This window comes from Myotis yumanensis, unplaced genomic scaffold (assembly GCF_028538775.1).
Source record: "Myotis yumanensis isolate MYYU_CA2020_CCGP unplaced genomic scaffold, mMyoYum1.0.hap1 SCAF_5, whole genome shotgun sequence".
In the NCBI taxonomy this organism is placed as follows: Eukaryota; Metazoa; Chordata; class Mammalia; order Chiroptera; family Vespertilionidae; genus Myotis; species Myotis yumanensis.
Window position 1 is genome coordinate 29,875,962 of NW_027223756.1, and position 13,428 is coordinate 29,889,389.

Genomic DNA, 13,428 nt, shown 5'->3' on the forward strand with positions numbered 1-13,428 from the left:
ACCTTTTTTGTCTCTATAGCTCCATCTTGGCCACTTGTCTAGGCAGCCAGTCATAAGGTTGATGCAGACTGGAAGCTGTGCTGGCAAAAGGGCCAAGTTGATAAGTTGGTCTTTAAGCCTGCAGTTTTTTCTTTGTGCTCTCTCTTTCCTTGGGTTACTGGGTGGATGCTCTGCTCTTGGGGGTTGCTGAACAAGAACAAGGCCTTGAGCCATCACAGGGGCCAAATCAAGTCAGCAGACAAAGGAGCTGGTTCTATATTGAGAATAATATTTAAGTATTTTGTTATATACCTAGCATTTCAGGAAGAAAGACTCCATTGAGCTCAGCTTTCCATAATTCTAACTTCTTACTTGATCATAGAGGTGGCCACACACACTTTTTTCAAAGTAATAATTCATATATGTGTGCTTCTGTTCACAGATATTTTATGTACCTGTTTTCATATATCATCAGTCTATATTTTCACCTATTTTAATGACATTATTTTCCATTGTGCTCTTTCAGATAACCCTTTTTTAGATTGTTGATTTTATTCAGTCAACAAATATTTATTGCCCAGGCACTAGTGCTGAGCAATGAAGATAACAGCAGTGGGTTAGGTGGACAATTGTCCCTGCCCTTGTGGAGCTCCTAGTCAGGAGGGTTCTAATTATTACAGGCCTGTGAAATGGAACTTTACTGACCACCTAACACAGCCTTGGAGAGGATGAGAGGTTGTGTAGTTCTAGCCCTGGCTCTTATCGCTGCCTTTTTAAAAGCAAGGGAGGCCTTGGCACGACAGTGGCAGTTCTGCTTATAACTGGGTTTTCAGTGAAGCCCAGGATGAGGAGCCCTGGGACCATGCAGAATCAGCTCTGAAATGGGACTGCTGCATCAGGGAAGACTGCCGTTTCCTAGGCAATAATACTCTGCTTAATATTTTTAGTGTGTGGTCATGGCAAAACTAAATGTGGTTTCTGATCCCAAATTGGTAATAAATGTAGGCATATTTAGAGTCAGAAACAATGCATTTAAAATTCTCTGCTGCTTAATTGTCCTGCCAAGTGCTGAGTTTAGGTTTCTTTATTTCTTAGCTACCTACTCAGACTCCCACCATCTCTAAGAGAAGGCTCCCGGATTTTCTCTGGGTGTTAGGTGGGATTGTGAAAGCCATGAGTTAAGGCTCCCTTAGCTGTGTTGAGAGGTATCTGATTTTTGTGTTTCTGCCCACCTATATAAATGTGTACATTAAAAAAATTCATCTACCTTTTAAGTTTTTAAGAACCTGGGATTATAAATAGTCTTGGACTCTCAGGCATGTTAAAAATAAAATACGATGTTTCAGTTACTGACTTACCTGGAAGACATAGCCAATGCCAACGTGGTGGTAGTGAGTTTTGGGCTTGGTGACCCATCTTCATGCTGCTGCTGTTTCTGTAAGTAAATGCTATTTCCTTGAGGTTCCTCAATTAGTTTAAGGAGCACCCTAATTGTTGCTCATCTCATTATTTCAAAGTCATAATTTGTGTCTCAACTTGTAGGACAGTATCCATTTTTTCATGGCATAGTCCTTAAGAGGGCTTTTGTTTTTAATATTGTACTGCCTGAGACTCAAATGTGAAAAGCCATGCTATCTACTGGTTGCGAACAGGACATCACCTGAGGCAGTGATGGTATCTTTTCTATGTTCTATTTCATAGTATGGTGCCCAGTGTGGTTAGGGGACTGAGGCTGATGCTAAAATATCTTTGTGAGATACCTGTTTCTAGGGTGTGATTGATGAATACTTGTCATCCAAAGTGCCAGGGTGACTAGCAGAATAAGGATTGGTGTGCATATTGATTTGCAGATGGTCCATTCGATGCTATGGACTGGAAGTCATAACTTCCCTATCATAGTCCTACTAAGAGGCCTTGACCTTCTCTATAAGCATGAAGACAGCAGGGGTAAGGACTGATGAACTCTGATGGGTTGTGTGGATAAATGTGTGAAAGTCCCTGGTATTTGGAAGCAGGCTATAGAGAAAGCCCATTGTGTCGACGTCAGATGATCTAGTTACTATTTTAAAAGGAGAGGGAAGAAGAAGGCCCTGGATGACAGCTGACCCTGTCTAGTGTTGTCTAAGCAGTCTAGGTCTCTCCCAGCTGCTCCTGCCCTCACTCCTCCACCATAGAAGTAGGAGAGCAGCAGCAGAATTTGGAGACAGGCCCGAGTCACCAGGAAGCTGGGCTCTAAAGTGGCTGTTCTCAGTCTGAAGTGGCTGTTCTTCAGTGGGCACTGATGCAGAGTCAGCCAGTATCAGAGGTTTCAATGGAAATGACTCTGTAGCCACCTAGAGGTGTGTAGGCAGACCTGTGGCTCAGGAAAACTGGGTTCTGAGGAGAGGCTTGATTATTAGAGCAGAAGACAACTTTTGATGAGGGTGAAGCTTTCGCTGCATTTGTTTATCTTGACCTTTGCTTAGAACAGCGGTTCTCAACCTGTGGGTCGCGACCCCTTTGGGGGTCGAACGACCCTTTCACAGGGGTTGCCTAAGACCATTGGAAAACACATATATAATTACATATTGTTTTTGTGATTAATCACTATGCTTTAATTATGTTCAGTTTATAACAATGAAAATACATCCTGCATATCAGATATTTACATGACGATTCATAACAGTAGCAAAATTACAGTTATGAAGTAGCAATGAAAATAATTTTATGGTTGGGGGTCACCACAACATGAGGAACTGTATTAAAGGGTCGCGGCATTAGGAAGGTTGAGAACCATTGGCTTAGAATATGCTGTAACAATAGTTGATACAAGCTTCTTGAGTCCTCACTTTGTGTCAGGCACGGTGCTGTATGCTTCAAATCATCTCAATACTGACAACCATCTTAAAAAATAGTTACTGTCAAGTGTCTTTTCAGATGAAGGAATTGAATCTTGGGGAGGTTAAGCCCCTAGCGCAAAGTCCCATAACTACTTGGGGAGACCTGGGTTGAAATCCAGAGCCCACATTTTCATTACACTGGAGTGGAGGTGGAGTAGAGAGGAGCTTCTGGTAGCATTTGTTGATATCATCAGACATGGTCCTATCACTCTCAGGACCTCAGTCATGGCCAGAAAACAAGTATAAGGAATTGGTCTCCTTGCCCATAGTCTACTAGGAACTTGCAATCTAGGACCTACTGGGAAGTACATTGGCCAGGTCTGGGGTATTTCTGTAATTTACCTGGTTAGTTACTGGTGAGCTTAGGCAAGCCCCATTCACCTTTTGGGCTCCATTTTCTTTATCTGCCATGTAAAAATAATCTTGTCCTATATATTTTCTGGATGGGGAATAATGGCATATCAGGATTATAAACTAGTTGGAAATGAGCTTGGATATTGTCTTGGCCAACTTATTTATTTATTTACCTCAGGCATGAAACACCTCTGGCCACCGACACAGACATCAAGCTAGGATGAACTAAGGACTATACATCTGCTTTGCCCCTGATTGATATAACAGCAACACCATCAAACAAGTGTCTCCTTGCCCATTGCCAGGGGGTTCTTGGCCAACTTTTACCCCATATAGTTCTCTTTTCCTCCCTGCTGAGTTCTTTCTAAACAGTTAGGTATATATGAGGGGAGTGCATGGTGCTGGGCTCTGTGAGGGGGAACAAGGATGCTTTTGCTTTCTGTACAGCTGGGAAACCTGAATGATGGAAGGTGAAGAGGTTAAGCCATACAGGGTGCCAGTGACCTCGATGCAATTTGAGTTACGGGCATTCTTCCTCTTGAATGTGTGTGCCTCTGCTGTGGTCAGGGCTGAGCCAAGGGCATTAAATAATCAAAATATGTGTGTATGCATGTGCACACGTGTGCATGTGTGTGATGTGCAGAAACTTGGAGAGAAGTGGGTCTCTCTACAAGAAGACCCTGTTAGGCTCATTTAAAAATGTCTCTCCTGATACAAAATGTATGCCTTTTTATTCTCACTGTCGCAGAAGAAATAGAATGAGTCCAGTTTCTGTGGCTGATTTCATAGACCACAGAACGGCAGCATGGTCTGTGGAAAGAGCATGAGTTTTGGGGCCAAACTGGTTTTGAATCCTGACCCTACTATTCGCTGGTTGTGTAAACTTGGTCAAGTTACTTAACCCCTCTGAATTTCAGTTCCCTCATGGGCAACATGAACAGCATATTAGATCCCCATCAGAGGATGGTTGGGAGGAGCAAATGCGTACAGTGGTTCTCAACCTTCCTAATGCCGCGACCCTTTAATACAGTTCCTCATGTTGTGACCCCCAATTTCATTGTTACAAATTGAACATAATTAAAGCATAGTGATTAACCACAAAAACAATATGTAATTATATATGTGTTTTCCAATGGTCTTAGGCGACCCCTGTGAAAGGGTCGTGACCCACAGGTTGAGAATCGCTTGTTTAGAACTTTGCATAGAAAGTGCTCTGTAAATGTTGACTATATTATTATATGACATAATTTATTTTCCTCTGGGCTGCCCAGATACTGCATTTGAATACTAGCAGACTAGGTGTCACGGGTATTTCTCTCCATCCCTCACTGCAAGTGTTACAATTATGATTAGTACAGCTCTACAAAGTATAAGGACTAAAGCTTCTGAGCAGTCTGAGGCATGGCTGAAAGCTCAGAGAAGGTGGAGTTTTGTCTGATGGGAGTTTGCTCTTGTAGAGTTTGCTTCCCTGCCCCTCTCTCTGCTGGTGTGAATGTGCCCACCACTGTCCAAGGATTCGTGTGTTGAGAGGTAGCTCTACACCATCATAGGAACTTATTATATGGCATCAGAGAATACCTCTGTAGGACCACTAGAGTCACTTTTTTTCTCTGTTATTTTTATGACTAGTGAAAATGTTGGGGGAAAAATGGATTTAGAGAAGTGGCTCCAAATCTCCAAACTTCAGTGGATCCACTCGACATTTCAAAGTGTTCTACTCATGTGTCTCTGTTTCTTCACATGTATATCCTCTTTTGGAAGTCAGCTGTGCTCACTATATACCACCAATGCCAACTTGTACCCTCTTTTGAAGGTCTCCTGGCAGCCTCATTGCCAAATCCAGGGGATTTTTTCATCCTCGCTCTAACTGATCTCTTGACATTGTTGCCCATAACTTGATTTTCTCCTCTCTTGACCTGTTTAATTCTTCACTATTCTTGTTGTTCCTTGTTGCTCCTTTTTCTTTTTCTAACCTCAAGCCCTGCCTTGAAGACATTTCTTAAAGCATTGTTTCTCTCTAAAGTTTCTCCCTAAGACAGGGATTTTATGCTTGTTGCCTCAGTTATTACCTCTGTTTTGATGACACCAAAATTCTTGTGCTGCACTAGCTCTCACTACCTTTTTGTCTTTAATAGGTATGCAGTTGCCAGGGCCTTCCTGGATCCACTGACAAGCTATGTTCCTAAAGACATTGAACTCTGGTCATTTTTTATATAGATAGATTTTGAGTGCTTGCTGTGTCTTCTGGATCATTAGCAGTCCAAATGAAGAATGAGTTTTAAGCTTTGTTCCAGCATTCAGATTCTTTGAGAGCTGTGACTGAGTAGGACAGGTCTGGAAAGGGCTAGGCTGGGATCCCTTTTATTTAGTCACTGTTTGTCACTTGATTTCTTTTAGATGGAACCACTGTCTTTTGTCTCTGAGATTGCAGTTTTTGCTAATATGCTTAGCTATGTTCTTGAAGATCTGTCCTCTTCCCTACTGGGATAGGGATAAGATTGGTTATATCCCCTACTTTTTGGAGTGTAGAGTACTGAGAAGGGACCAGGTATGCCACATTCCTATTTCATTCCATCCCATGTTGTGCTCCTTCTAGGGCTCCAGTTGTAGCTGGGCCTGTGGAGACCTTTTTGCTTCCATGTGCTCTCTTCCATGTGGAGTCAGTACTTGTTCCTGTGTTGCCACTGGAAAGGCCCTTCTTGGGCTCTCCCTTGCAGGCTGCAGAAGTGGATTTTGGCTTTGTAGCTCTCTGGTCAGGCAGAGGCTTGGGTTAGTTGTGAACTTTCTCTCCTCCAACAACCTCCTCTAATTACTTTCCTATAGGGCAGCGGTTCTCAACCTGTGGGTCGCGACCCCTTTGGCGGTTGAATGACCCTTTCACAGGGGTCGCCTAAGACCATCCTGCATATCAGATATTTACATTACGATTCATAACAGTAGCAACATTACAGTTATGAAGTAGCAACGAAAATAATTTTATGGTTGGGTCACAACATAAGGAACTGCATTTAAAGGGCCAGAAGGTTGAGAACCACTGCTATAGGGAGTGGCTGTAGAGTTAAGCCTCAGATTGACCTGTGGCAGAGCCATACAAGTCCAGCTTAGCGGGTGGAGCCCTCTTAGCATAATTAAGCTTGACCTTATGGCTGCCCCCTAGATCCTTCCTAGGTAGCTAATGGGCTGTGGGAGATGCAGCAAGCACTGCCAAAACAAGTGAAACTCACAAGAACATTGTAACTATGTTGACCTCTACCTTATTTTTCTCTGACTATAAAATAAAGCCTCAGCTTGCTGGCTGGATCCTTCTCTGTGGCCTCATCCAGGCACAGGAGATACACCGAGCCCCAGCTATATTTCTCTTTGTCTGTCTTTTCTTTAATCCTTTGCCCCGCCCCGCCTCAGGCTCACTGAATCCTTGGCTGTGCTGGCGCTGCACACTTTCCCTCTGAGGTACCTTGGATTTGTTGAGAGCAGTCCCCATGTGCTTGGTCTGAGTCTTGACTTTAATATTTGGGACAGATACTGTTCCCATTACATAAGTGGTCAGTGGCTTAAGGATGGTCCAAGTCCAACCTTCTGGCCAAGTAGGGGTTGGACAGGTTAGAAGCCACATTCTTTTGCTGCTCAAAGGCTCTTTTAATTGCTGTCTACTTACTGACTTTTTGTTTAGTTTATATCTTGGGGGGAGGATGGGAGAAGCCTGTTTGTTTGACTATTCCAAATTTATTTCTCTTTCAAATTATTCTTTAAAAATCCATTTTTATTTTTTTTTTAGCCATTGCACATTGTTCTCTGTTGTCAGGACTGTCCTTTCAGTGTCCTCTTTCCATTGTTTCTTCAGCTTCATATTTGCCTGCTCAAATTAGGCAGTGAGTTTCTGTTTGTGTAGAGGTGAGTGACTGTGTGTATGTGTGTGTGTGTATGTTTATATGAGTTTGTGCAGCCCATAAATAGCAATAAATGTGTGTGTGTGGGAAGAGCTCATCCTCTAACTTTCAGTTTGTAAAGCAGAAGATTGTTTTACAGCTGTTCCTGCAGCTGGCATTACAATATAATTGTGGTGAGGATCTCTGGACATTAGTATGCTGTGAAAAGCACTGAGTGGGCTGGGTTTGCCATGGGGCTTAGGTGAAAACTGGCTGGGGTCTCTGTTTTTAGCTGTGGTGGGGATCAGGGTGTCTTTCTCTAACATTTGTTTCCTTTTCCTCCTGGAGTAGATACCCAACAAAGGCTTTGGTCCTAAAGTGTGAGGTGTGGAGCCAGCTAGAGGGTGTGTAGATTCTGCAGGAGGCAGGAGCTCTGGAGAGTGGTTCCAGGGTGCCTGGCCTGGGCCTGACTGCCTTTGGGTCCAGGGGAGAGTCGTCATCTCTGCTCTAATGAGGTGTGATAACTAGGTGTCAGGTATTGTACCAAGAACTTTCCATGCATTGTTTTATTTAATCCTCCCCAACATTTTTTTGAAATAAGAGCTCTTATATATCCATTTTACAGATGAAGAAACTGAGGCCTAGTGAAGTAGTATCCAAGGTCACATAGCTAGGGATTGGCAGAGCCAAGAATTGGCCTTAGGTCTGTCTGATTTTAAATCCAGGTACTACACTTTCTACCTAATGGTTTTATCTCTTTGCTTTAATTTTCTCCTTATAAGATGAATGTAGGAATTCTTGCTCTTTTACTTTTCCCAAAAGAATTGGGGAAACAAATACATGGACATACACTGTAGGTTAAGAATGTGTACATTTTATAAGATGGAGTTCCAAGTGCTCCTAGGCAGGCTGCTGAGGTTGCTCTGCCTGCTGAGGATACTTGTGACCTTTTCATGTTCTCCCTGTATTCCAGTCCTGAAACTGGAGAGCAGCCACCGTCCATGGGGTCTGCCAGCAGTCCCAGTCTTCCTCCCTTTGTTGGCTTCCTACATCATTTCCTGCCTTGAGAGAAGACAAAAGTTATGGGAAGATGTTTTATTTACAGAGGGCCCAGTCCCCTCCCTCAGTCCTGTCTGAATTGAGTGGAGGACATGAGGCGCCAAGGGAGGTAAGGGCTAGCCAGTCCATGGGCTGCCTCCCACCCATGTCCCTATCATCTGCTCCTGCTGCAGTAAACTGGCAATTCAGATGGCTGAGAACATCCAGCCTCAATTTAAGTAGAGGTACAGCCTACAAATGGCCAGTTTTGAGAGGAAAATGGTCATCTCAAGTACCCTATTATCTCTTTTGTCCCAAAGCCCAAGAATATTTAAGGAAAGAGTTACCGATGGAACATTGAAATATGTTCCCTTGTACTGAATGATAGTGTTTTAAGTCAGAAGAAGGACATAAATGTAAAGGTGTAGGTCTGTCCTCAATTGAGAGCCAAGGATGACAGATGGGAGGGTTTGTTCTGCTGGTGTGCAGGGGCAGATGATTAGGTGAACCAGGGTTAGTGGGTGGTGAGTGGTTTGGGGAGGGCACTAACCTCAGGCTGTGTGCCAAATTATGCCTCAGTGGGATGCCATGACTTTGGCTTTATTTTTGTCAGGATCTTAGGCTTTTGTTGCTGTTGCTGTCCAGGCCTCTGCTTGAGGAGGTGGACCATCCTGGCAGAACATACCTGTGTGCCACTTCCCGTTTTCCTCTTTCCCCCTGTCCCCAGCATAAAGCCCAGGAAAAACAATATTTGCTCTCCACCTGCTATATCCTGAATACGGAGGAGACCAGGTGACATGGATGCAGGATAGAGGATACCATTACCCATGCCCACTTACCCTCTGGTGCCCCCTGCAAAGCTTGGGAAGTTGTGTCACACTTTTCTCCCAGCCTCACTTCTCCCATGCACTTACCCACCCTCCATATTCTCTCTCCCTGTTTCATGGAAAAACTATATGGAGGCAGTGCATTCATTGGTCAGGTGGAAATGAAGGATCCATTTGCAATTGATCTCTCATTCTTAGTATTGGCAGGAAATGCTTCTGAGGGTGTAAGTTTGTGTGTGTGTGTGTGTGTGTGTGTGTGTGTAGATGGAGGCGCTGCGAGCCCTGTAGAAGCTGCCATTTCTCTCTTCCCCCACTCCCCTTACGGCTCTAGGAGTGAGGAAGCTGCTGTTTGTGAATCATTTGCCCCCAGTCTCTTCTTCCTTTGTCCCTTCTGGGCCTCCTGCTCCTATTCATTTTTCTTCTTTGTCCTTGACTTCTTTATTCTCATTTATCTCTTCCTCATCATCTTTTTTCCTCAGAACCAGTTTCAGTGTTTATTATTATCAGGAGGGAGCATCTAACTGTGTGTGTACATGCATATATATATATACATGCACAATCTCATGTAGGGGACAGGAAATCTGTGACTTTGGGATATTCTTTGTTCTCTCTTATTGTATGTTGTCCTCATAATGTTGTGAGTCCCCACTTTCATTTTTTTATTCCCCTTTTCCCCACAGCCAAGGCCACAGGGGTAAGAAAGGTATCTTGGAACCCATCTCCCTTTCCAACTTTCTCACTCCTGATGTGGAAGCCTCGTTCCCTTGTTCATCCTCATCCAGCCTGGTCCCCCACCCTCCTCACACCAAGGCATGGCCAGGCACCTGTCCAGAACCTAGTGCCATGCTGTGAACTCATTCCCTGTCTTTCAGTGTGATTGGTGCCCCAGGGAGCCAGGTTGCTGAGGGAAGCTCATGTGGCACTCAGCCGATCCATTTTGTCGACAAAAAAAGAGGGGAGAAGCTGGCAGAAAGCAAAGGCTTTTGCTGCTGGGTGAGTGTAGCAGCTATTTATAGCACCCAAGCCTTTGCTTTTCCATTTGGCTGTGCTTTTTTAGCTTAGTGCTGGTCCAGCAGGGCTGTTTTCTTTCATGGCTCCAGATGTCCTTAGGGAAAGATTCCGTCTGCCCCTGAAAAGGGGTGAAAGGGTGGGCTGGGCAAGTGGGTAATAACTTCTGAGAGTGGATGCAGGCAGGGCTTTTGTCCAATTATGTCACAGGACCGATTTATTGAGGTGGAACATGGAAAAGTGTGGTAAGAACAGGAAAGAGAAAAGGTAAACATCATACTCCTAAGAAATGTTTTCCCATAATTAAGCCTCTATTGAGTAAATTGCCTAATGAGGTGTATTGGGTCTGAGTGATCAACACAAAAACCTTTTACTTTTATTTATTTTTTAGAGTTTTGTTGTTTTTTACTTAGGGATAGGATATTTTTTTAAAATATATTTTTATTGATTTCAGAGCGGAAGAGAGAGATAGAAACATCAGTGATGAGAGAGAATTATTGATCAGCTACCTCCTGCACACCCTCTACTGGGGATCAAGCCCGCAACCCAGGCATATGCCCTTGACTGGAATCAAACCCGCAACCCTTCAGTCCGCAGGCAGATGCTCTATCCACTGAAACAAGCCAGCTAGGGCAACAGACAAACTTTTTAGAAGAGTCTGGGCAGCCACCCTGGTTTCCTATGCTGAGTCATTCCCTCACTCTACGGAAGACATCTTTCTCTTACCTATTTCCACCTTTTAGCTATTGTGAATAATACTGTTAACATTCACATGGAAGTATATGTTTGAGTCACTGTTTTCATATCTTTTGTGTAGAATATATACCTACGGCTGGAATTGCTGGATCATACGGTAATTCTATGCTTAGATTTTTGGGAAACTGCCAAATTGTGTCCTATAGCAGCTGTACCATTTTGTATTTACACCAGCTATGTATGAGAGTTTCAGTTTCTCTACATCCTTGTTAACATTTATTGCTTTATTTTTTTTATTGTTTAATTTTAGTGGATTTAAAGTGTTATTGAATTGTGGCTTTGATTTGTATTTCCTCAGTGATTAATGATGTTGATAATCTTTTCATATCCCTGTTGGCATTTGTGTATCTTTTTTGGAGAAAATCCTTTGCCCATTTTAATTTGGGTTGCTTGTCTTTTTTCTTGAGCTGTTCATATATTCTGGGTATTAAACTTTGATTAGATATGTGATTTGCAAATATTTTCTCCCATTTTGTGAGTTGTCTTTTCATTCCCTTGATGTCCTTTGATACACAAAAGTATTTTAATTTTGATGGAGTTTAATTTATCTATTTTTTTCTTTTATCACCTATGTTTTTGGTGTCATATTTAAGAAACTACTGCCAAATCTAAGGTTATTATGATTTCCTCTATGTTTTCTTCTTAAATTTAGGTCTTTGATCCATTTTGAGTTACTTTTTAAAGATTTTTTATTGATTTTTAGAGAGAGAGAGAGACATACATTGATGTGAGAGCAGAACATCGATTGGCTGTCTCCTGCACATCCCCAAGCAGGGATTGAGTCTGGGATCAAGCCCACAACCCAGGCATGTGCCCTGACCAGGAATTGAACCAGTACCATCTGGTGCATGGGATGATGCCCAACCAACTGGGCCACAGGGCTATTAACACATATTGAGTTACTTTTTTGTATATGGTGTAAAGGAAGGGTCCACTTCATTTTTTTTTCTTTTTAAAGATTTTTAAAATTGATTTTTAGAGAGGGAAGAGGGGAGAGGGAGGGAGGTAGAGAAACATGGATGTGAGAGCCATATCAATTGGCTGCCTCCTGCATGCCTCGTACCAGGGATCGAGCCTGTAATCCTGGCATGTGCCCTGATTGGGAATCAAACCAGCTACCTTTCAGTGCATGGGACAATGCCCATCCAGCTGAGCCACACAGACCAGGGCTGTCCAGTTCATTATTTTGCATGTGGATATCCAATTGTCCCAGGACAGTTTGTTTAAGAGTCTGTTCTTTCTATATTGAATGTTCTTGGCAACCTTGATGAAAATAATTGACCACAAATGTGGTTATTTCTGGGCTCTGAATTGTATCCTATTGGTTCATATGTCTGTCCTCATGCAGTACCATACTGTTTTCATTACTATAGTTTTGTAGTAAGTTTTGAAATCAGGAAGTGTGAGTCCTCCAACTTATTTTTCCCCCAAGATTTTTTGGCTGCTGTGAAATTCCACATATATTTTAGGATAGTTTTCTTCACTTCTGTAAAAAAAAATCATTGGAATTTTGATAGGGATTGCATTGAATCTCCATATTGCTTTGGTAGTATTGTAACCTTAACTGTCCAATCCATGAACATGGGATATCTTTTTATTTTTGTGTCATTTTAATTTTAACAGCTATTAGGGTGTGTACTTTTATTTGTCTGGCTGTTTGAAAAGTGATGTGAAAGGCTTTGTAGCTTGAGAATATTGAACTATGTTGGTTTAGGGATGCTGATGGCATCTGTCTTCAGGTATAACTGAGGTACGGTTTAGAAGTCAATGGTTATAAAGGCTTATGCAGATTTGGGCCCATGTCTGTCCACATACCAATCAAGGGTTAGTTTCCTTTTCTCCTTACCATAGCCAGTACCTCCCAATACAACCTGATAAGTTGATAATGAGGAAGGAGGGGACCAGGGCTGTTACAGCTCATGTAAGAGTTCTGGTGGCTTAGTTCTAACAAAGGCATGTCTCCCCTTGGGTGGCTGGACTCCTTATCAGAGATGGAGGCTTCATTCACTTCAATCTATTCCTGTGGTAGAAGACCTATAATACCTCTATGTGGGAAATGTCTGACATGACATTCATTCAACAAGTGACATCATGGGAATCTCAGTGCTGGGGGATCAGGCATCAGGGAATTAGGCACCAGCTTTCTATTGATCTTATGTTTTCTGTGTTTATATTCATCAGGTCTCTTTATGCCTCTTCAGGGCCTGCCCCAATCTAGGATGGCTCCTCTGGGCATGCTGCTTGGACTACTGATAGCCTCCTGCTTCACCTTCTGCTTCAGTCATCAGAACCAAGTAAGTACCTTATCACAAGAGGGATCCCTTTTGGGTCCAAAAAAGCCTCTATGCCACCAGGGCTGCTGTGGAAGTGGGGTGAGCTTTTATGTTTCTTATATGAATGTGGCCAGCACTGAGTCATGGAGTCTGTATATTTCTTTCCCTCTATCCCTGAATCCCCTGACCTCTGTTTAAAGTTCATGATATAATTTCCCTTTGGGGAACATATGGTGGTGATGATAATAATCTATAGTAATAAAAGCGTAATATGCTAATTAGGCCAGACATCCTTCCAAACGTCCTTCCAGATGACCTTCTGGACGAAGCTGCGGTGGTGGGGGCCGAGGCAGAGGTGGCTGAGGTGGTGGCAGGGGCTGAGGCAGCCACTGTGGTGGTGGGGGCCGAGCCCCTTGCACGAATTTCATGCAGCAGGCCTCTAGTTTTA

General features: G+C 43.1%; 1 protein-coding gene and 1 pseudogene across 2 annotated transcripts in view; one reads left to right on the forward strand and one right to left on the reverse strand.

The window, feature by feature from the left end:
• The window catches only part of SIL1 (SIL1 nucleotide exchange factor), a 214,986-nt gene that overhangs the window by 51,086 nt on the left and 150,472 nt on the right, over positions 1-13,428 (forward strand). The window contains exon 2 of one of the 2 annotated variants that reach the window (XM_070414888.1): positions 12,889-13,001. In XM_070414888.1, the coding sequence (XP_070270989.1) occupies positions 12,897-13,001 (105 nt within the window). In that variant the 5' untranslated portion in view covers positions 12,889-12,896. The remainder of the gene's footprint in view (positions 1-12,888; positions 13,002-13,428) is intronic. The other variant, XM_070414889.1, reaches the window with a different exon arrangement.
• Positions 3,378-3,522, reverse strand: LOC139011937 (small nucleolar RNA SNORA48; annotated as a pseudogene).